This window comes from Myotis yumanensis, unplaced genomic scaffold, assembly GCF_028538775.1.
Source record: "Myotis yumanensis isolate MYYU_CA2020_CCGP unplaced genomic scaffold, mMyoYum1.0.hap1 SCAF_5, whole genome shotgun sequence".
NCBI classification, from domain to species: domain Eukaryota; kingdom Metazoa; phylum Chordata; class Mammalia; order Chiroptera; family Vespertilionidae; genus Myotis; species Myotis yumanensis.
In genome coordinates, this window is record NW_027223756.1 from 76,967,528 (window position 1) to 76,994,500 (window position 26,973).

General features: G+C 57.4%; 2 protein-coding genes across 4 annotated transcripts; both read right to left on the bottom strand.

The window, feature by feature from the left end:
* Nucleotides 1-658: 658 nt before the first annotated feature.
* On the bottom strand, nt 659-9,871 carry MEX3D (mex-3 RNA binding family member D). Its single transcript, XM_070415688.1, has 2 exons — nt 9,264-9,871; nt 659-2,926 (listed from the first exon to the last, which is right to left on the bottom strand). Exons 1-2 carry the CDS (start codon nt 9,856-9,858, stop codon nt 1,548-1,550), a joined length of 1,974 nt encoding a protein of 657 aa, XP_070271789.1. The 5' UTR covers nt 9,859-9,871; the 3' UTR covers nt 659-1,547.
* Nucleotides 9,872-14,017: 4,146 nt separating this feature from the next.
* Nucleotides 14,018-26,330, bottom strand: MBD3 (methyl-CpG binding domain protein 3). 3 transcript variants are annotated; one of them, XM_070415689.1, is made up of 6 exons: nt 26,108-26,330; nt 20,852-21,011; nt 20,110-20,247; nt 17,533-17,623; nt 16,950-17,127; nt 14,018-14,888 (listed from the first exon to the last, which is right to left on the bottom strand). In XM_070415689.1, exons 1-6 carry the CDS (start codon nt 26,215-26,217, stop codon nt 14,693-14,695), a joined length of 873 nt encoding a protein of 290 aa, XP_070271790.1. In that variant the 5' UTR covers nt 26,218-26,330; the 3' UTR covers nt 14,018-14,692. The 3 variants fall into 3 exon arrangements, with proteins under 3 accessions (XP_070271790.1, XP_070271792.1, XP_070271791.1); XM_070415691.1 differs by having other exon boundaries at nt 26,204-26,328; XM_070415690.1 differs by lacking the exon at nt 26,108-26,330 and adding an exon at nt 24,154-24,185.
* Between the last annotated feature and the right edge of the window lie 643 nt (nt 26,331-26,973).

The following is a 26,973-nucleotide window of genomic DNA, read 5'->3' on the forward strand; positions in this document are numbered from 1 at the left end:
GCGGAGACCTTGTCCTCAGAGCCCCTCCCTGTCACCGAGTTCCCCACCCACCCTTCCTTCACTCCAGAGCTTCCTTCCTTCCTTTGGAACTTGGGTGGTGCCCAACTGCTGACGGTCCACCCCTGGCCACCCCAGTCCTCGCCTCCATGCCAACTGGCCCCAGAACTGCGTCTGGTGGCCGAATGGGCCAGGTCCCAACTAGACTTAAGGTGAGTGGGGGACACCTGTGGCTCATCACTCAGATATCCTTTTGGGATGGGAGGTATTAGGACCCAGGAGGCAGATTCCCAGACCTCAGCATCCCCATCTGCACAGTGACAGGTGGATCCTGTCTAGGGGGGAATGGGGGCCCCACACACACCACAGAGCTGGGACGGTGCCCCAAGAAGGCAGCCTGGCACTGCCACTTCCACAGCGGCCATCACTGACCCCACGGTTGGCCAGCCCCAGTCTCAGGGAAGGGGGGCCTGGTAGGACCAACAGATCTCATGTTCTCATCTGGAACAGGCAGAGCCTGGCTTGCAGTAGAACCTGGAATGGGGGTACCCCAAATTCCTTTATCTGGAAGATGGAAGGTGAGGAGCTGGGTCTGAGGGTCCCTCCCACAACCCAACCTCTCCACGCCCACCGGCCCCACACCACGCCAAGGGCTCGCACGTCATAAAAAGACTTTATTAAGAAGGCTTTGGAGTCAAAAAATAAAACTCTTGATACAATTTTCTGAACCCTTAAGTCAGCTCAGCAAATATATAATCAGTAATTTAGCTGCGTAAGATTAAAGGTCCGTTACTTTAAAATAAAATATATTTTAGTTCTTAAAATTTATTCCATAAAGTACATACATATTTCCCTATAAATTTGCTACATATACACAAGAGGTAAAAAGTAAAAGTAAAAAAAAAAAAAACAATTAAAAAAATTTAAAAAACGGACAACAAAAACCACAGCAGAAGAGGATTAATAATTAAAAATAAAAAAGTTAGAAATTTCTGGTTGGGATGCCCCTGTGCCCCTCCCCCCGCCCCCCTCCGGCCTTCCTGGGGCTGACCTACAAAAGGGTGACCAGTTAGCCCCAAAAAGGGAGTGAAAAGGTAGTAAAAATGTCACCGTCCTCCTGGTGGGACTTTCTGCAGAGGCTGCCACCCTGTAAAAACAACACTGTCCAATCAGAAATCCGCTTCGTAGAAAAGGAGGACAACTGATGGCTGTAAAAATTTTTTTTTCTTTAAAAAGATCACCCTGGGGGTGTAGGTGTGTGTGTGTGTCTCAAATAAAAAGTGCAACAGACCTTTTCTCTCTGGTTTATTTTAACCTGTCAACTCAATACTGTTATTTGTTAAGAACTGAGGTGCCACTGGGCTGCCGGGTCACTGTCTCCATGCCTGGGACCGGAGTTAAAGCTCATCTGTAAACACTGGCCACACTGCCCGCTGCCCCGCCCGGCCTGCCCCTCCACCCCTGCCCTCATCTCTCCTCCCCCGGCCCGGCCCAGAGCACTGCCCACTCCCAGGGCCTCAGGATGGCCCCGTGGCCGCGGGAGCGACTCGTTAGGAAAAGATATGAATGGCCTGGGTGGCGGGCGTGCGGCAGGCGGGGCACTCGGGCTCGCTCTTGCCGCAGATGCGCACAGCGCAGTCCATGCAGAAGAGGTTGTGGCCGCAGGGCACCAGCGCGGCCATCACCTCGCCTTCCGCACACACCACGCACTCCCGCACCAGGGCCGGGCCGGGGGTGGCGGAGGCCACGGGCACCCCGGGCCCGGAGGTCGCGGCGGCTGAGGGCTTGCGGCTGATCTCGGAGGCGCTGGAGTCCAGGGGGGAACACGTGGAGGCTGAGGAGCTGCTGGGCAGCGAGGTGGCCGTGGAGAAGCTGCTGCTGCTTGAGAAAGATGACAGGGAGCCCTGCGGGGGCCGCCAGGGCAGGGCACCCACCGGGTCGGGGGGGCCGCGGCGGGCCAGCGGGAGCTCCAGGCCCAGGCCCCCCGGTTCCGGCAGCGTGGGGGAGTGTCGCGGGGTACCAGCCCCGCTGCTGCGCCGGACACCGGGGGCCGGCGGCGCCGGGGCCCCGTTGACGAAGGCCGGCACGGGCGCAGCGCGGTCAAAGGGGGCCCAGATGGTGGCTGCTGCGGGCACCGTCAGGTCCAGCGCCAGGAAGTCGAAGCCGAAGTCACAGTCCTCGGGGGCAGGTGGCCCAGTCGGGGCTCCAGGGCCGTCCCCGCCGAAGGTGAAGCCCCCGTTGCCTGAGCCGCCATAGGGGCTGGCGGGGCCCGTGTCCGGCACTGGCGGTCCTCCGCGGCTGCTGGGGTAGAAGGCCTCGGGGCCCCCTGGGGCGCCCAGGGTGCTGTCCCCCCGGAGGCTGGCGCTAGGCAGGGTGGGCCGCCGCCCGGGGTTGGGGGCCTTGGCCCAGAGGCCTGCAGCGGCTCCGAGCAGGTCCAGACAGACGTCGGTGCCGTTGGCGTGGAAGTCACTGTCGGGGCCGGCGTCGGTGAAGGCGCCGGTGCGCAGCGTGATGTGCGCCTCGATCTCCTCCCGGGCCCGGTCCACGTTCTCGGGCATGCCCGTGACCGCGAACACCGGCTCCTTGTCCCGCCCGGGCGTCACGATGTACGTGTGCGTCCGCTGCTGGATGCGCTTGATGGTGGCGCCTTTGGGCCCCACGACCAGCCCCACCACGCGGTAGGGCACGCGCACCTGGATGGTGGTCTGTCCCGGCAGGTTGGGTGGGCCCTGCGCAGTGCCGGGCAGCCCACCGGCCTTGCTGCGGGTGGCTCGGATCACCGAGAAGTGCTCCGCCGCAGACAGGATCTCGCGTTTGGCCATCTCCACGTCCTCCTGGCGGCCAGTTACGATGAAGACGGGCTCCTCCCCACGCACCGGTGTCTTGATGTATGTGTTCGTCTTGGCCCGCAGAGCCTTGATTTTGCACCCTGGGTTGGGGGGGGGGAGGGGAACATGGTAAGGACCGTGACCCCTCCCCAGGTCAGTCTGTCTGGGGCAGCAGCTGGAGGGGCCAGGCCAGCTGGGAGCCTCCATTTGGGGGCTGTACCCCTGTGGCATTTTGTAATCTCAGACATACCGCGTCCTACCCTGGGACCTGGGACCTCAGTTTCTCCTCTGGTCATGCGAGGGACACCAGGGGCCCTGGCGCAGGGGCCCTGTTGACGAAGGCCAGCACAGGTGCAACATGCTGGGTGCCCCTGGGGTTGGCAAAAAAGCAAGAAGGCAAGGACTCTGTTGTGGGTTGAATAGTGTCCCCTAAAATTCATGTCCATCCAGAACATGAGAATGGGCTCTTACTTGGAAATGGCGCATCTACACGTGTAACTAGTTAAGATGAGGTCACAATAGGGTAGAGTGGGCCCTGAACGCAAGTGGGACACACAGAGGCAGCCACGTGACAAGGCAGGCGTTGCAGTGACGTGGCTACAAGCCAAGGGACACCAAGCACTGCTGGCAGCCACCAGAGGCTGGGAGCGCGCGCATGGGACAGACTGTCCCTAGGGCCTCTGGAGGGCGCACACCCCTGCCAACACCTTGATTTCAGATTTCCAGCCTCCGGAACGAACGAGAGAATTTCTATTGTTTCAAGCTATTCAGTTGATTATGTCAGCCCTAGGATATGAGTGCAGATCCTCTGGCATCAACCCCCTATCTGACAGGTGTGGAAACCCAGGCTCAAATTGTGTAAGCTGCCTACGATTTTCTTCTGACCAAGTGACCCTTCAGCCCCATGCAGGTGAGGTGAGGCCTCAGCCCAATGCAGACTCCTAGGCCTGAACTCAGGACACCTGCCAAGGTCCTGAGGGGCCTGGCCTCTGAGGGAAGCTCAGGGACTTGGGAACATGACACTGTGCTTCATCCTGCTGGGCTGGGGCTCCCACTCTGTGGAGGGGCAGGGGCAGTTGTTCAGGATCTGATAGTGGTGCCTTCTCAGGTCCCTGATACCCACCCTCCAAGGCCTCTGAGACATCTTGAGTCCAGGCCAAGGAATCTGGAAGACCACCCCCCCCCCCCCCCCAACCTCAGGGGAGGCTAGAGGGACACAGTGATATTGTGTCAATACAGAGGTGGCATTGAGAGGAGTAACAGTGTTGCTAACTTCACAACATTGAAAGACACAAAATTAGCAGAATCATGCCCTGGCCCTGTTTCTAAATGGTTAGAGCGCTGACCAACACGCCAGAGGGTCACGGTCGCTTCCCATCAAGGGCACGTACCTGAGTCGTAGGTTTGATCCCACAAATGGGAAGCAACCAATTGATGTCTCTCTCTCACATTGATGTTTCTCTCTCTCCTCCCCTCTTCCACTCTCTCTGGAGTTAGATGGAAAAAAGTATCCTTGGGTGAGGATTAACAAAAGAGAAAGAAAAAAAATGTTAGCGGGATCAGCATGTCTGCCCAGAAAGAAAACAAGGAGATGGTGCCTAGGCCAGGAGACCGCTCATTCCAGAGGTGGTAGGGGGCATCCAGGGGCAGCCTGATCCTAATCTCAAGAAGACAGTAGCTCCCCAACCAGGGCCTTGAGCAAAAGCAGGGCAGGTGAATTGGGGTCAGAAATCTCCGAGGGAGGGGCTGCGTTCCTACCACCTCCATGCCCCACCTCCTGGGTCCTTAGTCAACCCCCCCCCCCCCCCCACCAAAGCTGTGTTGTCTCAATGGCATTCTCTTTGGCCCCCCAAACCCACCCTGACCTGTGGCTGCTCCAAACCTGCCCTGATGGTCCGTCCCCTCCCTACCTGGCAAACTCCCTCTGCCTTGGCCATGCTGTCCCCCACACAAAACTGTCCTCACCATCCTCACCCCCAGTCCTGGCCCTTCTTTGCATCACATTACAGCCTGGTACTCCCTCCTCCCGGAAGCCCAACATGACTGGGCCAGGAGAAAGGGGGGACTGGGCCATGAACTTCCAGAGTTCCTCCTGCCACCATGTCTGACTTTCTGAACTTCCGGAAGCCAGGGGACTATGCTCTAAAGCAGTGGTTCTCAACCTTCCTAATGCCGCGACCCTTTAATACAGTTCCTCATGTTGTGGTGACCCCCAACCATGAAATTATTTTCGTTGCTACTTCATAACTGTAATTTTGCTACTGTTATGAATCCTAATGTAAATATCTGATATGCAGGATATATTTTCATTGTTACAAATTGAACATAATTAAAGCATAGTGATTAATCACAAAAACAATATGTAATTATATATGTGTTTTCCGATGGTCTTTAGGCGACCCCTGTGAAAGGGTCGTTCGACCCCCAAAGGGGTCGCGACCCACAGGTTGAGAACCACTGCTCTAAGGGCTAGTAAACTGGGGATTGGCCTGGGCCCTTGGGGGAACCTTCCTGTACCTCAATTCCCTCGCCCATAGAAGGAGGGCTGAAACACCTAGCCTCACAGATTTGGGGCTGGACCCAAAGGGCCATGGTCCCAGGCAGGAGCCCTGCCCCTGAAATGTTTGTTTCTAGCAAAGTCACGTGAGGAGGGAATCTATTGAGGCTGGAGAAAGGGGGGATTTGCCAAAGGAGACCCTCCACCCCGCAACCACGGATCCTCTGTACAGATGAATAAGTGGGCCTTGAACCCAAGCACAAGGCTGGAGCGATGAGTCCCTAAGGTGGGTGAGGGCAGGGGAGGGACCATGTAGCTTCCCCTTGGGTGGCCCTGAGTGGAGCCCTTAGTGGCCAAGAGGAGTCTAATTTACTGACTGCACTTCAGCTGTGACACCTGTTGGCCCCCAAACCCAACTCACGTCAAGACCGTGAGAGGGGGCAGAACTTGGGAGGGTGGGATTGTCCAGTCGAGGAAATTGGGGATCCACAGTGATCCGGGACACACTCCCTACCCCAGTGGGGATGATAGAGTGCAGTAAGAGTGGATGGTGAGCCCTGGCTGGTGTTGCTCAATGGTTAGAGTGTCAGCCTGCACACTGAAGGGTCATAAGTTCGATCCCTGGCCCTGGCCTGCAGGAGACAACTAATCTATGTATCTCTCTCAAAATGATGTTTCTCTCTCTCACCCTCCCTCCAATTAAAAAAAAAAAAAAAAAAAAGCAATGGAAGAAATATTCTCCTCGGGTGAGAATTAACAACAACAAACAGGAGTGGGTGGTGACCGGGGGCTGAGTCCCATGCCTGGGGAACTCTGGGGGCCACCACTGATAGGTGGGCATAGACTGAAATGCAGATTCCTCGGCATTGCCCTCAGGATGCCAACTCAAGAGATCGGGGTGTGCTTGGGAATGTGGAGCTAGGCCTCGGGGCTGACACTGTCCTGCCTCAGGCCCTAGCAACCCTCCCCTCAAAGTGGGAATGCTAGTAGACGAGGGCAGCCCTTTGCCTCCCGTCACTCACACGACCCCCTTATGGGGTCCTGGCCATACCCATGTGCTGGCACTCAGAGAACCAGGCCCCACAGGTGACCACAGGCTACCCCTGTCCACAAAGCCTCAAGGTTATGAGGGGAAGGAGGACACGGCAGAGGAGCACTCCCCCAGAGGAACACGGGGGCAGAGCTCCGGAAGCAGGACAAGTTCCCACAACCAGGCAAGGCCAAAGTGGACTGCGGTCCTGGGTGGGCCACGTCCCAGCAGGGTGGTCTGGGGAGGAAGCTGGCTTGTCTGGGACACAGGGACACGGGAAGCTCCCCATGGCAGGACTGGTCTATAACAGCCAACACAAGGAGCCCCCAACCCCAGCATGGACACCTCTTTATTCTATGCCCCACAGTGGATAGAAGGAACACCAAGGCATGGACCCCAACACCCCTGCAGTGTCCTGGCTGCCAGAAAGGACACCTGATGCCTGCAGGGTGGGGGCCAAAGAACAGACAATGGGAGACAATTCCAGGCCACCATCCACAGCCTGACCTCAGAGATGGAAGAGCCTCAGGCCCTGCCTTCATCATCGCGCACAGACCCAACACGACCACGCCCAGCCCTGGTCAAGGCATGGGCACAGACTCGCCCTGCGTACAGGACATGGATGGCAAGAAGGCGGGGGGAGGGGGACATGGGCCCAAGGTCACCCCCATGGCCAGGGCACCAGCCTCCCAGGGTAGGCAAAGCCAATGAGACCAGGGTTCAAATCCCAGCCCGGCCTCGTCTCCCACAGCCTCTTCCTCCTGTGCCTTCTTGGGGAGGGGTGGCCCTGAATCTAGGAATTGACAGAAAAGGATGAGTAATTGAGGACAGGCTGTGCCCCCTGCACCGGGGAGAGCCTGAGCAGTAAGGAGGGGCAGGCTTGGCATCCAGGGACCCACAGGGTAGAGAGTGGGGTGGGTGATGGGAGGAGGGAAGGGGTGGAGGTGGGGCAGTCTTTCAGGGTGTGCTTGAGAACTGGGTGGGAGAGGATGGGAGCCACAAATGGTTCTGGAGCTGGGGCAATGCAACCTGTCCTGGTATTCAGGCTCCCTCCCTGGTACCCCGTACCCCATTTGTGGGGTGGTTACTGAGTGCCAGACTGGGGTTACAACCAGTGCCTTAAGAATCCACACAAAAACCCCGAGGGAGGTGCTGCCCCCCATTACAGAGAAGGGCTCTCATTTGCTCAGGGTCACAGGGCCTCCTCAGTCTACAGGATTCACTGATTGCCTAGTCTTCTTTGTTGTCCACAACCACCAAGAATACAGGCTAGCACCCAACAACCGGGTGCCAAATGCACACCCGGGAGGTTGGGTGGAGCCTGAGGCCCCAGGCTCACTCCGCCGCACCACTCAGCCTGCGGCTACAGGTTCGAGTGCCCTCTGCCGGACTCCCATCACCACCTGTAAGGCATAAGATGAGGCCTCTCCCTCAGGTGTCAGGACCGCATATTCACACAAAACACACCCTCATGCTCCCTGCACAACAGATGAGCCTAGTGATTTTGGGCAAATGGCCCCCAGGCATCGGTATCCACACTTGCCCATCACACCTGCCCACCCACAGGCTTCTAGACACTCAATATGTAACTACCTGTTACATGTCCCAGTGCAGTTACGGGGGACAGGAGTGGGGAAGTGGGGGCCTATATAGGAAGGGTGGTGAAGCAGAACTGTCTGGCATGGGTCTAGCCATGTCTGAGCCTGAAGGCAGCGGGCAGGATTCAGAAAGTAAACTGTCTTCACTCCTGATGGTGGATCTCAGCACCACGCCTGGCACTCCTTGTGTCCACATGTGGAAAGGACAAATGAATGACCCGAGGGCTTGCTGACCGAGCCACCCCACCCACTGGAACCAGCAGAGGACCGTGCCTAGAGCATCACTGTGGTCCTCTGCTTGTGGTGGTGGTGAGGGTGACAGGCCACCTTATAATTCAGGTCACCACCTATCCTTCTCTGGCTGCTGTTCCTGAGGGCCTAGAGGCTGGGACACCCCCCCTCCCACAGCCTGAGTGTCCTTTGGCCCTACCTAAAGCCCCGCCCAGGCCCCACCCCAAGTTCTAGAACCTGGCTGACCACAGGAGGCCAGCAGGGAGGGGGGAGGTGTGGGCAGGAAGGCAAGAGAAAGTTGAGGCTGGTGGGCAGGCAGCTAACAGGGTGGGTGGGTATGCGGGCACTGCCCACCACCCTCCGCCCACCCCGCAGCTCCAGGGCCAATGAGCGGCGGCCAGCCTGATGTCACCCTGCAAATCTGAGTCTGGCTCTCTAACAAAGAGAACAATGGGGCGGCCACAGGGAAGCTCGGCAATGCCACTGAGGGGACCCCTACATCCAGGGCCCGTTTCCCACCTGCCTGCTAGGCTACGGCCATGGGTTGGAGCCCCTTTACAACGGGTCCTTCCACATACCCCCAAATTCCCGACGCACTGAGAGCAGGGTGGGACCCTGTCTCATCCTGTCCTGCCCCCACACCCCAGCAGGGTCCCCAGGCTGGCAAGTCGTGACGAACCCTTTGTGCGGCCAAACTTCTCTCATCGCCCTACCGGAGCACCCCCCAACCCGAGTTGGCCCGCCCCATGCATGTTTTGAGGGAACCACCTAGCCGGGGCCCTGGTCCCCAGGATGGCACAGCCCAGGGCTCCGCAGCAGCTGCACCTTCCGCGCTGGAGGCGCCCAGACAAAGGCAGCGGCGGGGCCGGAGCGTGGTGGGGAGGAGCGCGGGGCTGCGCCCAAGTTTCTCTCGCGGGCCGAAGGCAGGACAAAGGCACAGGCACAGGCGGCCACTGAGGCCAAAGCCCACGCGGGGCGTGGCCTGTGTCTGGCTGGCGGCCGCGGGCTGGGCTGGGGCGGCCCGGCCCCGGAGCAGCCGCGCGGAGACCCCCGGGACTGCGCCCCCGACGGCGGCCACTCACCCTGGCGACCCACGATCTCGGCGACGTGCTCGGAGCTGGGTACCGGCACGCACTCGGTCATGTTCACGCTCTTCTTGCGGCTGCCAATCACGCTCATCTGCTCGGCCAGCAGCGTCGGGGGGCCCAGCGCAGCCGGGTGGGCCGTGAAGCTCGAGAACACATCGGGCGGCGACGGCCGGGGCGGCGGGGGGCTGACGTCGGGCTCCAGGAGCGGCAGCGGGCCCGGGGTCACGGCCACCACGGGCGCGCCCGCCTCGGGCCCGTCGGGGGGCGTAGGCTCCACGGCGGCCCCACCGTCCGCGCCCCGCGCCGCCGCCGGCGCCACGCCATCCCCGCTGCCCGCAGCTGCCCCCTCCTCGTCCTGGTCGCCCGCGCCCCCCAGCCCCAGCACCGAGAGCTGGTTCAGCGCGAGGCGCAGCGCGGCGGCCGCGTCGTCGGGCTCGGGTGGCGGCCGGGGCGCAGGAGCGGCCTCCTCGGCGGCCTCGGGTGCGGGCGGCGGCTGAGCACCTGGGCTGGGGTCCCCGCTGGCCGCCGCCCCAGGCCCGTTGCCGCCCGCGCCCCCGCTGCCGTCGGGCTGGCCGATGGAGCCGGACATGGCGCTAGCGCTCAGGCCCGCGCCCCTGCCTCTGGGCCGCCGGCCGCCCGCGCCGCCGCCGCCCGCGCCGCCGCCCTCCGCCTCTAAGAGCTCGGCCGCCGGCCGCCGGCATCCAGCGGCGGGGCGGGAGCGGCGGGGGCGCGGCGGCGCGGGGCTGCTCGGGGCCGCGGGAGGCGCGGCGGCGGCGCGACTCTGCTCGCTCTAGGCGGCGGCAGCGGCGGCGGGGATCTCGGCGGCGTCGGCGGCGCGGACGCTCCTTCCCTCCCGCCCTCCCGCCGCCCTCCCTCCAGCCGCCCGCCCCGCCCCGGCCCCGCCCCCGTGACGCGCGTGCGGCCAACAATGGGGCTCCAGGCAGGGCGCACGCGCGGGGCGGGGCGGGGTGCGGTCACATGGGCGCCGGCCACCCTTGCCTGGGGCGCTCGGGCGGGTCCTGCGCGCCTGCAGGTGCGGGCGCTGCCGAAGGTAGGTGCCCGCGGCGCCCTGTTGCCGGAGAGCCCGCCTTCCTTTGCGAGAGGACTCTCTGTGCCCCAAGGCATTGCACCCCTGTGCCCGCCCCAGGGCCGGGGTCTCTACCCCCGAGACTCCTTGAGACCTGGCCTGCCTTCGGACTCCGGTCCCCGTGGGCCCCTGGGGAGGTCAAGGGCACCCACATCCCCCAGACGGAGTGCGCTGGAGCCCGAGATTGCGCCACGTGGGCGGTGCTTCCCGGTTTGGGCTGGTTTCCACTGGCCAGAGCCCTCGGAGGTGAAGAGCCTCCCTCTTCTGGGTGCCGGGCGCCTTGTCCTGTGGGCTCCCAGAGGAGCCCAGCGTGCTCAGTTCCAAAGCTATCCTGTCCCCGCGGCCCTCCCTTCATTCTTTTTCCTTTGGAGCTGAAGGAGCCCTCAGGTTTTCCCGTGCGGTTTCTCATGATAAATGGGCAGGGGGCTGAGTGGACCCCGTGGAGTCGCCCGCCCAAGTCTAAACGGGGACCCCTCCTAAGTCCCTGGTTGGCTGTGGAGCTTCAGGACAATTGCACGAGCTTTTCAGGTGGGAAAGGGGGCGAACTGATCCCTTTTGCCATGCACTGGCCCCTACCCTAGTGTCCACCGCCATCCTCACCGATTTTAGGTCTGCCCTCCACCATGTAGCTCCTCAGCCAAAGCTGCCCACTGCTGAATGGTCCACTTCCAGTCACTTCTCTCCACCGGCCTCCCTGGCAGGTACCCCTCCCCCAATTAAAGCCCTCACTCCCCGCTGGCCAATGTGGCTCAGTTGGAGCACCATCCAGTGCACCGAAGGGTCACAGGTTGTCAGGGCACATACCAGGATTTTGGGTTTGATCCTTGGTTGGGGTGTGAAGGGAGGCAATATTGGTTTCTCTCTCTCTCAAATCAATAAACATATCCTTGGGTGAGGATTGAAAAAAAAACACAAAACCCCTCACTCCCCTGCCTTGGTCCCTGTGCCTGACCCTTCCCCACCCTCACCCCTAGGCCACATCCAGCCCAAGTTCCTCTGGCTGGTACCAGATCTGAGCTGGCCCTGCTATTAATGCATGTTGAATGAGTGATCCGAGGAAGTTGGAGATCTAATCCCAGGGCTCAAACTGTTCCCTCGGACTCAGAGGCTATGAATGGTGTCCAGGTTCCAAGGTGGGGTAGAGATGAGGGAGGTTGAGTGGGGGGGTGTCTTCTGTGGTGGGCAAGTGGCCTCCAAAGACATTCATCTTCTTTGCAGGTGGGATTAAGGGAAGGCCCCTGAGATAGGGGTGATCTTAGATTTCCCCGGGGAACCCAGTGTCATCACACCCTCAGAAGAGGGAGACAGGTGGGTCAGAGTCAAAGATGGAAGATGCTGCGTTACTGGCTGTTAAAATGAAGGGGCTACAGGCTGGAGATGTAACGCCTCTAGAAGCTGGACAAGGCAGGAAACGACCCTCCATTAGTGCCTTTGGAAGGACCAGCCCTGCACACTTGGGTTTAGCCCAGCCGTGGGCAAACTACGGCCCGCGGGCCGGATCCTGCCCGTTTGAAATGAATAAAACTAGAAAAAAAAGACCGTACCCTTTTATGTAATGATGTTTACTTTGAATTTATATTAGTTCACACAAACACTCCATCCATGCTTTTGTTCCGTCCCTCCGGTCCAGGTTAAGAACCCACTGTGGCCCTCGAGTCAAAAAGTTTGCCCACCCCCGGTTTAGGCCCATGAAGCCCATGTCAGACTCCTGACCCCAGGATGAGTATGTGTGAATTAAGCCACCAAGTTTATGGTGCTTTGTTCCAGCAGCCACAGGAGGCCCAAAGTGCGGAGGCATCCCAGGCAGGCTGAGCCGGGTGCGGGTGTAGGGTGGTTCAGAGCTCCTCTGCCTGCCTTGGGCTGGAAGAAGCCAGGCATATTATGGTAGAGACATGGGGGTGGCTCAGGTCCCTGATGCAGATGCCCCTAAACCATTGGCTCAGAAACCCTGGCGGAGTCTCACTGGGGAGAAAAAAGAATTCAGGTGAGACCCTCAAGCTTGGAAAGCGTCAGGAAGGGCTCTATGATGGGACTGGGGCATCCCATTCTCACACAGAACCACTGAGTCCTTCCAGGGACCCAGGCTCTTGTCCTTTTTGAGGTCAGTGGCTGCTCAGGGCCTCTCAGTGGCCAGAGGCTGGGCACAAACACCATGTTGGAGTCATGAAGACCCAAGTTCTTCCAAACGGTGCCCCTAGGCAAGTTGCTAACTTGAGCCTCAAGTTTTCCCTCTGGAAGCTGGAACCAGTTCCGGTGGGTGGGCAGGGCTGTCTGCAGAGTAGACAATGCATGCGGAGGGGACACTCAGAGAGGGGAGGGGGCAGGGGAGACAAAAAGAGACTCCATGTGGGGGTGAGGAGGGGGTCCAGGCCACTAAGCCTGACCTGGGGGGCAGGCAGGTGGATCAGGGTTCTCCCAGCTCTTGCACCAGCCTTGTGAGCTGACAGGCAGAAGGTCCAATTCAGGTCCCCAAGGCCAGACTCAGCCATATCCCTGTGTGCCCAGCCCTGAAGACACCCCCTCCCCCCCGCCCCCGCCACATACCCACACTGGGAGCTCCAGGTGCTCCAAGGGAGTCTTGGGGACTTCAACCAGTAGGTGCAGGAGTCCCAAATATTCTGGAAGCCTCCACATCTGGCTTTATGGCTTCCACCTTGGAGTCTGTGGGGAAATCTGCCATCCTCTGGGACAGGCCGGCCCCTCCTGATTCCGTTATCACCCAGCCCAGAATTGATGATCCACAGGATGCAGGCCTGGTGGGCCCAGACAAGGCCCGTATTGCTCAGAAACAAACACCGCTCTTCAGATTGAACCCAGGCTCCAACCATGCTCGCCCAAGATGGCTTTATTCTGTCGTCTGTCACCCACAGTAACCTCCCTGCAGCCCCTCTACTCAGACCTGAGGGGCAGAGGACTCATGGCCAAGGGACCTCAGGCCCTCCCAACAGGCACTGGGACCTGTACAGGGCAGCCTTCTTGGTTCTCAGGATTTTTCAACTTGACTTGGAAGGATGTGGTCAGTTTGACTGCACCAGCATCCTTGAAGATCAAGATGGCAGCAACCACTCACAGCTCTGAGGGGTCCCATGTCACCCCGCACCCCTGACCTACATGCCCAGACCTACACTGCCCCGGGTGTCTAGCCAAATGACTCAGCAATTAGGATCCTTGCCGACACAAGCTGCTGGTTAGGGCAGAGAGAGAAACCAATATTGCCTCCCTTCACACCCAACCAAGGATCAATCCCAAGGCACTAGGGCTGTAGGGGATGAGTGAAGTAACAAGATTCTGATGATCTTCGCCCCAGTGCTTCTCGGAGACCACTATTCTGGGTGTGGCACTTAGAAGTGCTTGGCCATGAAACACACCTCTAGGTAGGAACACACAGGAGCCTGGGCCCGTGGCAGCTCCAGCCAGGCCACATGACAGCTCACAGCCCAAAGTGTTGGGTATTAACTGTACCTGTTATACAAGGAAAAACTGAGGGACACAGGTCAGCCCCACTGTGCTCCTGGCTATGAGCAGTCCTCCTCAGATGCTGGTGGCTGACCCCTAGGCAGGACCCACCAGGCCACAGACAGTGAGGTCTTCAGATGAAGTCCAGATTTCACATCCTCGTCCAGCAAACACAAAAGGTAAAGAAGTTACAGGACGTCCAGCCTCGTTTGTGCCACCGATTTATTGAAGGAAAACGTCTGGGCGGTGCCGCTTTCTTTCAGACATACTCGAGCGTCACAGCTTTGCTCAGCTGGATGGTCACTCGGGGAACCACCCTGCAACCCTTTCTGGGGGGGCTGACAGTCTGGCCCAGAGGATTGTCCCTCACACTCAAGATCGGGAGGTAAGCCTGTTTCAAAAACCCTTTTCTGAGCTCAGGATGGCGACAGCGAGTCCAGAGGCCCAGTTGCATCCAGGAGCCATACCCCTGCAGGCAGGGTCCAGGAGCAACCAGCACTTTCAGAAGTCTGGCCCTTCAAAGAAGAGCAAACGTGGGGGTTTGCAGGGCCGGGGACCATCCTCCAGCCATGACCCTAGGTGTCCTAGTGGCCGGGGGAGTGGACATGCCTGGGAAGGGAGGAGGGCCACCTTCCCCCCAAGCCTGGTCCCATGAGGGCAAGGGCTGAGTCTGTAAGTGCCCCACACAGGCATGGCTCGGGCAGGGCCTCTGGAAGGACAGGGAGGGCCAGGCCACCCTGGGCTCCTCCAGGGAGACAGGTGCTCTCCGAGCACAGCCAATACCCAGCGTGGAACAGGTCCAAGAACTCTTGGATTGTCTCTTCCCCCTGTGGTCACTACCCAAGCACATGCTGTAGCCTGGGGTCCACCTACACCTGCTCTACATGTGCTCCATTTCCTGGTCTTGGTCAGGCTCCTCCTCCTCATCCTCTTCATCTTCTACCTCCTCTTCCGCACCTGGCTTGTCCAACGGCGCCTCACCATCCCGGGCCAGCTCCTCCACATGGGCCAGCATGTCAGCCATCAGCGCCTCTTCCAGCCGTTTTCGAACCTGCTGTACCAGTTCCTCCTGCTTCCTGGAGACACATGGAGTGCTGACAGGGAATGTCCCTATCTCCGGGAAGACCGGGTGCGAGGCCAGGAGGATGGGATGCATAGACATACATGGGCTACTGATTTTTGGGGCCCGAGGGTCCTCCAGGCCTGGCCTGTGGCTTACACTCCCTTCTTGAGCAAGTAGCTCTGACTCAGCCTTCCAAATGGTAGACCCAGGGCCTCTGAGCGCTCACTCTATTCCTATTCCACTGGCCTCCTCACTCCCTCTTTCCACCACCCTGTCTCCCCACCTCCTGACAGGCACTACCCCAATCAGTTCTGGTCGTTCTGGTCTGCCTGATGGCTCTCCTCCTCCCAGAATAGGTGGTCACCTGTCTGCTTGGCTCTTGTGGTCTAGTGCACATGTGTAAGCTCTTTCGCTAGCACTTGAGTGGGGTTTGCAAAGGGAAAAAAGACCACTGAGTGTCCAGTCCACTGCCTAGCCAGTGTCACCTATCTTGTGGATGACAGTTTGCAGGTAGAGAATTCTAGGTGGGAAATGGCTTTCTGTCTTTTTTTTAATTTTTAATATATATTTATTGATTTCAGAGAGGAAGGGAGAGGAAGAGAGATAGAAACATCAATGATGAGGGGGAATCATTGATTGGCTGTCTCCTGCACGCCCCCTACTGGGGACAGAGCTTGCAACCCGGGCATGTGCTCTTGACTGGAATCAAACCCGGGACCCTTGAGTCCGCAGGCCGACGCTCTATACACTGAGCCAAACTGGCTAGGGCTGGCTTTCTGTCTTTTGGCAAAGAAAGCGGCTGTAGCCTGGTCTACTTGTCCATCTGCTTTCCCTCCCTGTGGCTTTTAAAATCCATCTCGTCTCAAATTCTACATTTTCACTATAACATGAATCTAACGTTTGTGTCTGTTGCCAGGTCTAATAAATGTTGGCCCTGTCCCTGTCCTGTGTGGGGGTGTCCTTTCTCTCCTTACCACTGTCTTCTCTGCACAGCTGGCTACTCGCCTCTCCAGACAGGACCAAATCCACTGCCTAACCCATGACTTAAATTTTTCATTTTAGTGACTTCTAATTGTAGTTCTGCTTAGCTTTAAAAATCCTTCCAGTCTTTCTGGAGTTACTTTTTTTATACTTTCAATTCCCTCTCTTGCCCTGTCTCTTGGGCAGACTCTCTGGCATGGGAGACTTGGGGGTGGTGTGGTATCTTAGTTCCATGTCCTCACCTTATAGGGGCTTCTCTTATATCCACGAAGCTTTGAACCCCCAATTCCCGAGACAGGAAGCCCACAAACCCACAACCCAGCACATACACCAATCAGGCCATGCCTGCTCTGGTTTCCAGTCCTTTTTTTGTGGGGGGGAGGGGGATCCCTAAATTTCTTAACTTCCCTTGACCTCACGAAACTTTTTGTTGTTGTTGTGAATCCTCACCTGGGGATATTTTTCCATTGATTTTTAGGGAGAGTGGAAGAGAGAGGGAAAGACAGAGAAACACTGATGTGAGAGAAACACATCATCTGGTTACTCCTACACACGCCCCCACCAGGGCCCAGGCCAGGGAGGAGCCTGCAGCCAAGGTATGTGCCTTTGACTGGAATAGAACCCAGGACTCTTTGGTCCACAGGCCAACCCTCTATCCACTGAGCCAAACCAGCTAGGGCAGACCTCACAAAACATTTTAAGTTTTGCACTGACATTTAAGGTTTTAAAGGATGTGTATTTATCCTTTCAGCATTTTGACGTTTCCTGCCCAGTGCCAGTTCAAACCACCTCCTTACCAGGTCTTCCCAAAAGGTTCCAGCAAATGGACGCCTCTCACTCCGAGTCCACATGCACCTGGGCACTACCAACTCAGGCCCACACTAAAGCCCTAGGATGTGTTTATCTTCACCTCTCACTCAGTACTTCCTGTTCCTGTCATGTGCCCACTTCCTGCCACTCTCTAGAGCCTCCTCCTCTGTGCCACAGCTAGTATCCCACCCCTCAGCAGGACCCTCAAAGGCCTCATACCCCTGAAGGCTCGAAGACACACCGGCCAAGAGCCACAGAGAGGGTGAGGTGGGAGAGCAGCTACCTGATGTCCTCATCAGTCACCATGAAAGCCTTGCAGAGGGGCTGGGCTGTGTTGAGCCATACTCCAGGGTTCTTCTCCACGGCAGCTGAGAGCTGGCCAGTGATGGGCATGGTGCTGGTGTGCAAGGCGCTGGCTATGGCCGAGAGCAGGGTCTCATCTGTGCAGCCGGGTCCCACTCCTGCAGGGGCGCAGGAGGTACAGTCACCACCAGGCACTGGCCTTTGTCCCTCAACCTCGGATGTTGTTCCCAAACCTCCCTTATGGGCAGGCAGTTGCTCTCACATCAGAAAAGGAACTCTACATGCTCAGGGATGGATGGTTGTGTTTATGGTGCAGGAGCAAAATCACACCCCAAATTTTTCCAGGACCCTCCAGGACAGATGCATCTTGCTGGTCCAGTGCCTCCCCCCAACCTCGCCACCTCCCCCGCGATGTGTTCTGCTCTGGGTAGCTGTCTCCAGGACCAGATATCAGGTGTCTGCCCTGCTGATCCAAAGCTGGAGGTTGGAGGGTCCCTTCCTTTCTCCTGCAGGCCAGGCCCCCTTCCTAACTTCCCCTTACCCGTCCTGGGGTCTGGGTTTACCTTGCAGACCTTTAGGGAGGTCCATGGTCTTCACAAGCTCTTCAGCAATATCAAAGGCGTTCAGGCCACTCAGCTTCTTCTCCCAGAAGAGCTACCGCCGGACAGACAGATGTGAGGCCAATGAGACAGCAAGGCACCCCCATGCGCAGGTGAACCATAGCAGTCCGATGATGGCTAAAGCCCGTCCACATGTAGTGCAGTGGTTGGTCTCAGCATGACCTCTAACCCCTACCTTGGCTGGGTTGCTGACATCCCAGCTTGAGAAATGAGGGTGCCATGGCCCCAGCGGGATCCACACCCAGGCCCATCTTCCCAGAGCAGAGAAATGCCAACTCCAGTTTTTGGCAGGACAGAGACCCAGGATGTTAGATGTGGGGTGATGTTCCCAAAAGACTGTCCCACACACCCTACCATACAGTGTGTGGATGTTTGTAAATATGTATGAAAACACCGGCAATTCTCAGTTTTTGAAAAGCAGGTTATACATCCATTATGTATCATCTTATTTAAACCCCCTTCCCCCACAAAACTTAACCATTTATTCAAGAAAACATTGGCCAGCCCAGCTGGCAGAGCTCAATGGTTGAGGGTCAACCTATGAACCAGGAGGTCACAATTCAATTCCCAGTCAGGGCATATGCCTGGGTTGTGGACTTGATCCCCAATGTGGGGTGTGCAGAAGGCAGCCGATCAATGATTTTTCCTCATCATTGAGGTTTTTATCTCTCTCTCCCTCTCCCTTCCTCTCTGAAATCAATAAAAATATTTAAAAAAATAAAACACTGGCCAGAAAAAGCCCCAAGTGCCCCAGCAGCCCTCTGCATGGTGGGTGGGGCCAGGGTGGGGGCTTTGCTCCCCACAGAACTAGGTTCTGGGTTGCCTGTTCCGGACTGCACTTGGGCTGAGGGACCCAACAAATGTAGGCTCTGAAGAGTGGACTGAGCATCTTCTCTGAGGAAAACACCACATGGTGGATGATGCTGGTGCTGCAGGAGGGCCTGGAGGTCGGGGCCCAGAATGGGAGGCTTTCATGGAGGGTCTGGCAGTGGCATCTAGGGCTGAGGTCGAGGCTGGGGGAGGGTCAGGGTGAAGGCCGCAGAGCTCGAAAAAGCAAGGCCAAGGACAAGGAGTAGACCCAGTCACCAAGCTGGGCAACCTGGTCAAGTACACGAAGATCAAGTCCCTGTAGGAGGTCTGTCTCTTCTCCTGCTCATCAAGGAATTGGAGATCATTGAATTTTTCCTGGGGGTATCCTTCAAGGACAAGGTTTTGAAGTTTATGCCCGTGTAAAAGCAGACACCCGCTGACCAGAAGACCCAGTTCAAGGCATTTGTCACCATTGGGGACTACAATGGACCTGTTGGTCTGGGTGTTAGTGTTCAAAGGTAGTAGCCACTGCCATCCGTGGGGCCATCACTCTAGCCAAGCTCTCTCTTATGCCTGTGGTGAGGCTACTGGGGTAACAAGATCAGCAAGCCCCACACTGTCCCCTGCAAGATGACTAGCTACTGTAGTTCTGTGCTGGTGTGCCTCAGTCCTATTCCCAGGGGCACTGGCACAAGAAGCTGCTGCTGATGGTCAGTATCAACGACTGCTACACCTTGGCCAGGGGCTGCACTGTCACCCTGGGCAACTTTGCCAAAGCCACCTTTGATGCTCTCTCTAAGACCTACAGTTATCTCACCCCTGGCCTTGGGAAAGAGACTGTGTTCACCAAGTTTCCCTGTCACTGACCATCTTGTAAAGACCCCCACCAGAGGTTCTGTGCAGAGGACCCAGGCTCCAGCTGCGGCCACCACATAATTTTATGCAAGAAAAATAAATTAAGCCCGGCTGGTGAGGCTCAACGCCTGAGCGCTGACCCATGAACCAAGAGGTCGCTGGTTCGATTCCAGGTCAGGGCACATGTCTGGTTTGCAGGCTCAATCCCCAGTAGGGGGCATGCAGGAAGCACTGATCAATGTTTCTATCTCTCTATCCCTCTTCCTTTCTCTCTAAAATCAATTAAAATAGCCCTAGCCGGTTTGGCTCAGTGAATAGAGTGTCAGCCTACGGACTGAAGGGTCCTGGGTTCGATTCTGGTCAAGGGCACATGCCTGGGTTGTGGGCTCGATCCCTAGTAGGGGGTGTGCAGGAGGCACCCGATTGGTGATTCTCTCTCATCACTGATGTTTCTATCTCCCTCCCTCTCCCTTCCTCTCTGATATCAATAAAAAGATATTTTAAAAATTAAAATTAAAATCAATTAAAACATATTACCAAAAGAAAGGAAAGAAAAACAAACTGATACCCTGGCTGAGTAGCTCAGTTGATTAGAGCATTGTCCTGATAAGTCAAGGTTGTGGGTTAGATCCCTGGTCAGGGCACATAAAACAATCAACCAAGGAAGCATAAAATAAGTGGAACAACAAATCGATGTTTCTCTCTCTAAAATCAATCAATCAATAAAAAAGAAAAGAAAAAGAAACTGAATTAAGCCTGTTATTTTTTTCAAAAAGAGAGGACCCAGCTTGGAGGGAAGAGTAGATTCAGGGCTGGGCCTGACCTGGCCAGGGTGCGTGCAGGGTATGTGCTCACCTGCCGGGGCTGCTCCACAGCCTTCTGGGGGTCACTCTTCACCTTGTTGCTGGGATGGTTGGTGATCTTGGTCACTGGCTGCTTGAAGATGGATGCTGTCTGCCTGACAGGGAGGGCTGTGTTCAGATCAGGTTTTCCCTGTGGAGACAGGAACAAGGCCACTCATGACTCTCCAGAAGCCTGACTCCTGTGTTCTCCCCGTCACTGGCACACCCTGTGGCACCCAGAGCCCTGCAGGAGATGCCAAGTCCAGTCCCTGCCTATTTGCTGCCCTCAGTGGGGCTCAGGGCACACACTGGCCCTGTCCTGGCCTCCTGTGCTTCATTCTCTGTGAAGTACTAGCCTGGGGGCACCCTGGCTAGCTGTCTAGCAGCCAGGGCAGGGACAGGTTCAAAGTCCCACTGAACATGTGTCCATCAGAGACTGGGGACACACACAGGGTCACTGGGTACCCATGTGGACTGTCAGCTGTTGAAGACACTGTTCAGGGAAGGAAAGTGCAACAAGCACCAGAAGCAGCCAGAGACCTCTCAAGGGACAGAATCACGATTCCTTTTTTCTCCTTTTCTGTGGTCTCCAAATTTCCCTCAGCAAATAGTTACTTCAACACCAGAAGTAAACTCCATTTCAGTATCAGCTCTTTCCCCCACCCAAGTGGGTCTGAAATGGTGAATCGCCATCCCTCACCCCCCACCCCCAGCCACTCCATTGTGATGGGGTGGAGCAGGGCAGGGTGGCTCACCTTGACCTGGTTGGAGGAGTCATAGCGCACCCGTTGCCGGCTCTTGTTCATCTTGCTCATCAGCATCTTGCCCGTCCGGAAGTCGAAGGCCCCCAGGTCCATGGAGCCGCCCAGGTACCGCGCCAGCTGTGGCTTGCTGCGGAACTTCTTCCCACTTGGGCTGCGGCCAGAGAGGAGTCAGTGGCTGCAGGATGCGCCGGGCCACCCCACACCCCCAACTCCAGGCCCAGAGCAGAGATGAACACCCGGATCTTCAGTGATGGGGCCTAGCCTTGAGAGCCCGACTGCCATTTTCAGAGCATCTTGAGACTAGACCCAATGATAGCAGGTATTTGAGGGACATGCCCTGATAGCAATCTCCTTCTAGTGGTTATGGCATTGGGGACTAGGGGCTCCTGGGGGCCAATAAAATCTCATGTTAAGATTCGGAACCAGGACCCCAAAAACTGCTCAGGCGTGACCTGTTGGGAAAGCTGGAAACAGGAGCTGTGATGACCTGGCTGTGAAGATTTGCATCCTGCTCAGCTCTGAGGACACAACACCCACCCCCAGGGCCACTGTGCAGCAAAGTCAACGCCACTATGCTGGACAGGACCAGCACAGGACCCAGCGTGCAGTAACAGTCCTGCCAGGAAGACTTGTGCAGCCACTTTGGAAACAGTCTGGCAGCTCTTCAAAGGATCAAACAGCAATCCCACCCCTAGGTATCTCCCTGAGAAATGAAAACATACATCCATGAAAAAATGTAACCCAAACATTCACAGCAGCAGGATTCACAATAGGCATAAGGGGGAACAACCTAGATGTCCACCAGCTAATGAATAGACACAACATGACCCCATCCACGCGCTTTTATTACTCAGCCACGAAAGGGAGGGGAGCACCGACACTCTACAATGTGGGTGAACCTTCGAAGACAGATGCTCAGTGAGAGAAGCCAGACACAAAAGGCCACACAGTGTGATTTCATTGATGTGAAATGTCCAGAACAGGCACATCCACAAGTATAAGTAGATTTGTAGGTGCCAGGGGTTGAAGAGTAGGATGGAGGGGTAACTGCGGATGGGCATGGGGGAACCTCGGAGATAAGCCCCCAATTTGAGCAAGTGCATACCTGCCCCCTCCAGTCCTGTTCACATGTCCAGGCACACAGCAAACCAGGGACAATGGAGGGTGGGATGGGTCGTTACAGCCAGAAGGAAACCTATGGCACACTCAGCTCAGGCAGCCCTGCTGGCACCCCCTACTGGGTAAGGTTATTGCAGGAACTCGTGCTTCTTCCCTTGGCCTGGCCACGTCAGCGAGGACAGGGTGCTTTAGCGGAGTGCCCTACTGCCTAAGGCTGCTAAGGACTCTCCTGGAAGATCCACTTTTATATTATGCTCTGTGCTGGCAGATATGAACACCCAGCCCATGTGCCCAGGGCAATGGAAAGGCAAAGAGGGAAGGAACCCACTCGAAACACTCGCCAACATTTCTTTGCCTCCAGTCACTTCCACCCGTTGCTGTTGTCTTTAAACATGAATGAGAACAGGGAGATCAAAACGCAGAGCCAGCTGGTGTGGCTCTGTGGCTGAGCATCCACCTATGAACCAGGTCACGGTTTGATTCCCGGTCAGGGCACATGCCCAGGTTGCAGACTCGATCCCCAGTAGGGGGCGTGCAAGAGGCAGCCAATCGATGATTCTCTCATCATTGATGTTTCTCTCTCTCTCTCTCTCTCTCTCTCTCTCTCTCTCTCTCTCCCTTCCTCTCTGAAATCAAGAAAAAAAATATTTTTAAAACAAAACACAATGCACAGGTTAGCAGTTGCTCAGGGCCGGGGATAGGGGACTAGGGCATTGGGGTTCCTTTGGGGGGGATGAAAATGTCCTAAAATGGACTGTGGTGATGGCTGTATCTTTGAATATACCAAAATTGTACACTTTAAATGGGTGACTCGTGTGGTATGCATACCCTATCTCAATAAAGCTGTTTAAAACAAGTGCCAGGGGCTCCGAGAGGGAATGGGGAGCGATGCTAATAGGTAGAGGGCTTTGATTTGGGATGAGAATGTCTGGAACTAGAATGGTGATGGTTGCACAATGTTGTGAAATATACTAAAAACTGCCAAATTGTAAGCTTTTAAAGGGTGAATTGTATGGAATGTGAAATTATATCTCAATTTTCAAAACAGGTTTTGCAGATCTGTACGGACAGATTAAGACATCCCTGACATTTAGTGAGAAAACAAATGAGCCCTCAGCCCTTCTCTGGAGCAGGCCTACCTGGGACCCCAGCTGGTTGTGGGATGGGAGCCTGTGCCCAGTGTGGAGCCTGGGGGTCTGAAGAGATGCAAAAAGACAGACACTTGCCTCAGACCTGGTCCTTCCCTATACCTTTGCTTCTCATCAGTAGATGAGTCTGCTGCTCTGGTTTTCCTAAGTCTACTTCTACTTTCAAATGAGATCTTTTGGAAAAATCCTCTCAAAAAATTATTCGTTAGGTCAGGGAATTAACTTCCCTCAAGTCCTCAGTTTCCTGCCTGGATAGAAAATGTCAAGCAGAAACTGTTTTCACAAAGAAAACCCGGGGCAGCCAGATGTTCTACTCCATAACCCCCAGTCTCCGCAGATCATCAAGATGGAGGGTTGGGTGGATGAGCCCCCAAGGGATGGCCCATAGGGTCACTCCCTCTCCTGCAATGCAATTCTTCAAAGGAGACACTTACTCACTACCACTCTTTGGAGGAAGACAAGTATTCAAGGCCTGCGTGCCCCTAGGGCAGTGGTGGCGAACCTTTTGAGCTTGGTGTGTCAGCATTTTGAAAAACCCTAACTTAACTCTGGTGCCGCGTCATATATAGAAATTTTTTGATATCTGCAGCCATAGTAAAACAAAGACTTATATTTTTGATATTTATTTTATATATTTAAATGCCATTTAACAAAGAAAAATCAACCAAAAAAATGAGTTCGCGTGTCACCTCTGACACGCGTGTCATAGGTTCGCCATCACTGCCCTAGGGGCAGGGCTAGAACTCAGGGCCAGGTCTAATTTGACTCCTCAGCCCCCCACTGCATTAAGACAATCAGGAAAATCTACCCATGCTCCTCCCCAGTAGCTTGGTTCAGAAGGGGTCTCCAGAGGATGGTGAGGGGGCCAGGAACTCACATTCCAGGAAAATACCACAGTTCCCCATCACATCCCCCCTAGATCTCCCACCACTGGGAGAAAGGGGGACATCTGTCAGGTCACTCAGGCCAGAGACCTGCAATGAAGCTGGACTCCGTGCCCCCTCCTCTCCCATCTCAGGCCCTCACCTCTTCAGTGCAGCCATGGGAAACCTGAAGTTGCATCTGTCCAGGCCGTTTTGGAGCTTTCCCCCACCTCCAGACCCCTATGTTCGGGCCGGGGCCTCACTCAGCTGAAGCTCTGACATGCTCCCAGGCAGGGGGGGATGAGGATGCTCTAGCCATGCTGGCCTTGGTTCAGCTCCTGAGCTGCAGACTGCTCTCTGCTACCACAGGCCTCTGCACAGGCTCCTGGTGTTCCCACTGCCTGGACTGCTCTTCCTCCCAGCTTCACTGTTAGGGCTCAGCTAGACATCACCTCCTCAGATAGGCCCTCCAACCTGCCCCAGCCTCTGCCAGGCACCCCTACCACCAGCCCTCACAGATCCTGCACTTCTCAGCATGTCACCACCTAAAACCCAGGACTAACAGGGTGAGGGCTGGTGCCTCAGCTGTCACCTGGAAGGGGAGGGCCGGGGTCTTACTCCCAGCTGAATGGCCAGGACTCAGCAATGCCAGACACCTAGCAGATGCTGCTGAGATGTTAAATTAACAAAGGACTAGAAACAGAGAGACCTGCCTCGGTCCTTGGATCTAAAAGCAAGCAAGCACACAAGCATGCTTGGAATTAAATGAGGCACATGGTCCCACTCTGAAGCCTCCCCACTGACCCAGGACAGAACTAAAAGGATTTAGGTTTTCTAAAGAGCCTGTGAGGGAGTGATCTCACCGTAAATGACAGCAGAGGAGAAAGCACATGTGTCCCTAAGAAACACTTTTGCAGCGTCACTATGTCAATGATTAAGTTAACGGTTCCAGCCAATTCTGTATACTACGTTTGGAAGCCCACAGTTTCGCTCCCATCGCTGCCCTGCGCTTTTTGGAAACCGGAAACCAGAGTCTGAGCTTGTCCTGGACCAGTCACTATCCTTGCCCAGCTCACTTCCCTCCTTCTTCCAAAAAGGGGCTAGCAAAAGCCTAGCTCTCCCCCTGCCCCCAAGCGCTGGAGGATGGAGCATTGGTTCTGCTTTTCCTTGGCCTCACCCAGCCAGTTTCTGGGCCCACAACCAGGCTGCATACCCCCCAGCACCAGCTGGCATTCAACAGGAGGCAGGTGTCCTGCCGGCTCTTTCATCAGGGACCTGAAGCAAAGGGGAGGGAACCGTCAAAGCTGGCTCAGAAACAAAAGCTCCTTCTAGCAGTCGGGGGAAAGAGGGAGAAGGCGCACAGCAGGTGGCCCACTGTCTGGGAAGGGGCTTCAAGCCTCCCACTAATTCTTTGTTCCACGGAAGGGGTTCAGCCCCATTTGGCCACTTCTCCCGGGCTAAGGGCAGCCCCTGCTTCCAATACTGGGGAGGGGGACTCTGAAAACCTCGGACCACCACCCACAGGCTGGGCTGTTTGTGCGGGGTTCATAAAGTCTCGTGTCCCGCGTCTCTGTGACTGAAGGATATACGACCAACGGGGTTGCCGCTCCCCAAACAAGCCCAAAGATCGGAAAGGGTGACCCTTCAAAACACGCATCCCCAGGGGCCCGCCCCCCCCCCCCCCCCCCGGGAACCCAGGAACCTGCTTTCCTAGGTATGCCCTCCCGGGCCCATCAGAGAAAACTCAGCCCAGCCCCCACCCCTGCCTCCCAGCGACATCTGGCCTGCACCGGCCGGCGCCCTTCGGCCCTCTGGCAGGTTTCCCATGGCTGCCGGAGAGAGGCCGGCGCTCGACCGTCCGTTGCAGATCCAAGTGCCATGCGGCCACGTTGGGGGCGCACGCGCACTCGGCCGATTGGGGCGGGGGGGGGGGCGGGGGGAGGCCGTACCGCGCGCGCGCGCGCGCGCACTGGGCCGGGCGTCCGCCGCGCGCCGAAACGCACGCAGGACGCACGCGCGGGGGCCCAGGCCGCGGCCCCGGTCAGGGTGCCCAGGCCGCCGCAGAGGCCGCTGGGAGGCGCTCGTTGGGGCCCTGCCCTGCGAGCACGTTCATTCACCTATAGTAAAAGACATCCCTGTGGCCGGCCGACAGCCCCGACCTTCTGGGCACTTCTTCCCTTTCCCAGCCCTGCGGGAGCGCCGGGCACTCCCACCTCTTCCGCTCCATCGCGCCCGACTCCTTGGCCCGCCGCCGCCGCCGCCGCCGGGACCCCCGGTCTCCGCCGCCTCAGCTGCCTCCGCCGCCGCCGCCGCCGCCACTTACCGTGGCTGTTCCGGCCCGCAGGCCCCCACCCTCCACCCCCAGCCGGGCGCGCGCCGGCTTTGCCGCCCTCTCAGCCCCCTCCCCGCGCTCGCCAGCCCCCGCTCGGGGGGCCCGCTCCGCCCACCCGCCCGCGCGCGGGGCCGCGTGCTGCGCAAGCGCTGCGCAGGCCCCGCCCCGCGGCGACAGCGCCACTCCGCGCCCGGACGGAGTTGCCGGAGGCGGCACGAGGCTCGCGCGCTCCGCGCCTGCGTTCTGTGTTCGTGCTGCCCCCCGTCTCGCAGGGATCTCCCTCCGGCGCCTGTCACCACGACCCCGCCTGCGTCCCGGATGCCAGCCCGGCGGCGGGCCTCTACGCCAATGCCTCCCGGTCTCACGGCGTCCAGCCTCTTCACCAGGGTCCACATCCCGGGCCGTGGCCGTGGGCCACCCCCCTGCACACCCTGGGTCCCACCCAGCGCTTTTCCGACGTCTCCGAATCCGGCAGTGCGCCTCCTCCTCCCCGCCTCCACCTTAGTCCGGCCACCGTCTGTGGGTTGGGGGTGTCGCCCTCCTCTGTCCCCCTCCCATAACCTCCTCCCACCCCCGGCCAGAGGGTCCAGGTGGCGCTGCCCAGCAGTCCCTCTCGTGGCTTCACTGTTTCCCCGGAGCAGAACCTGGCCG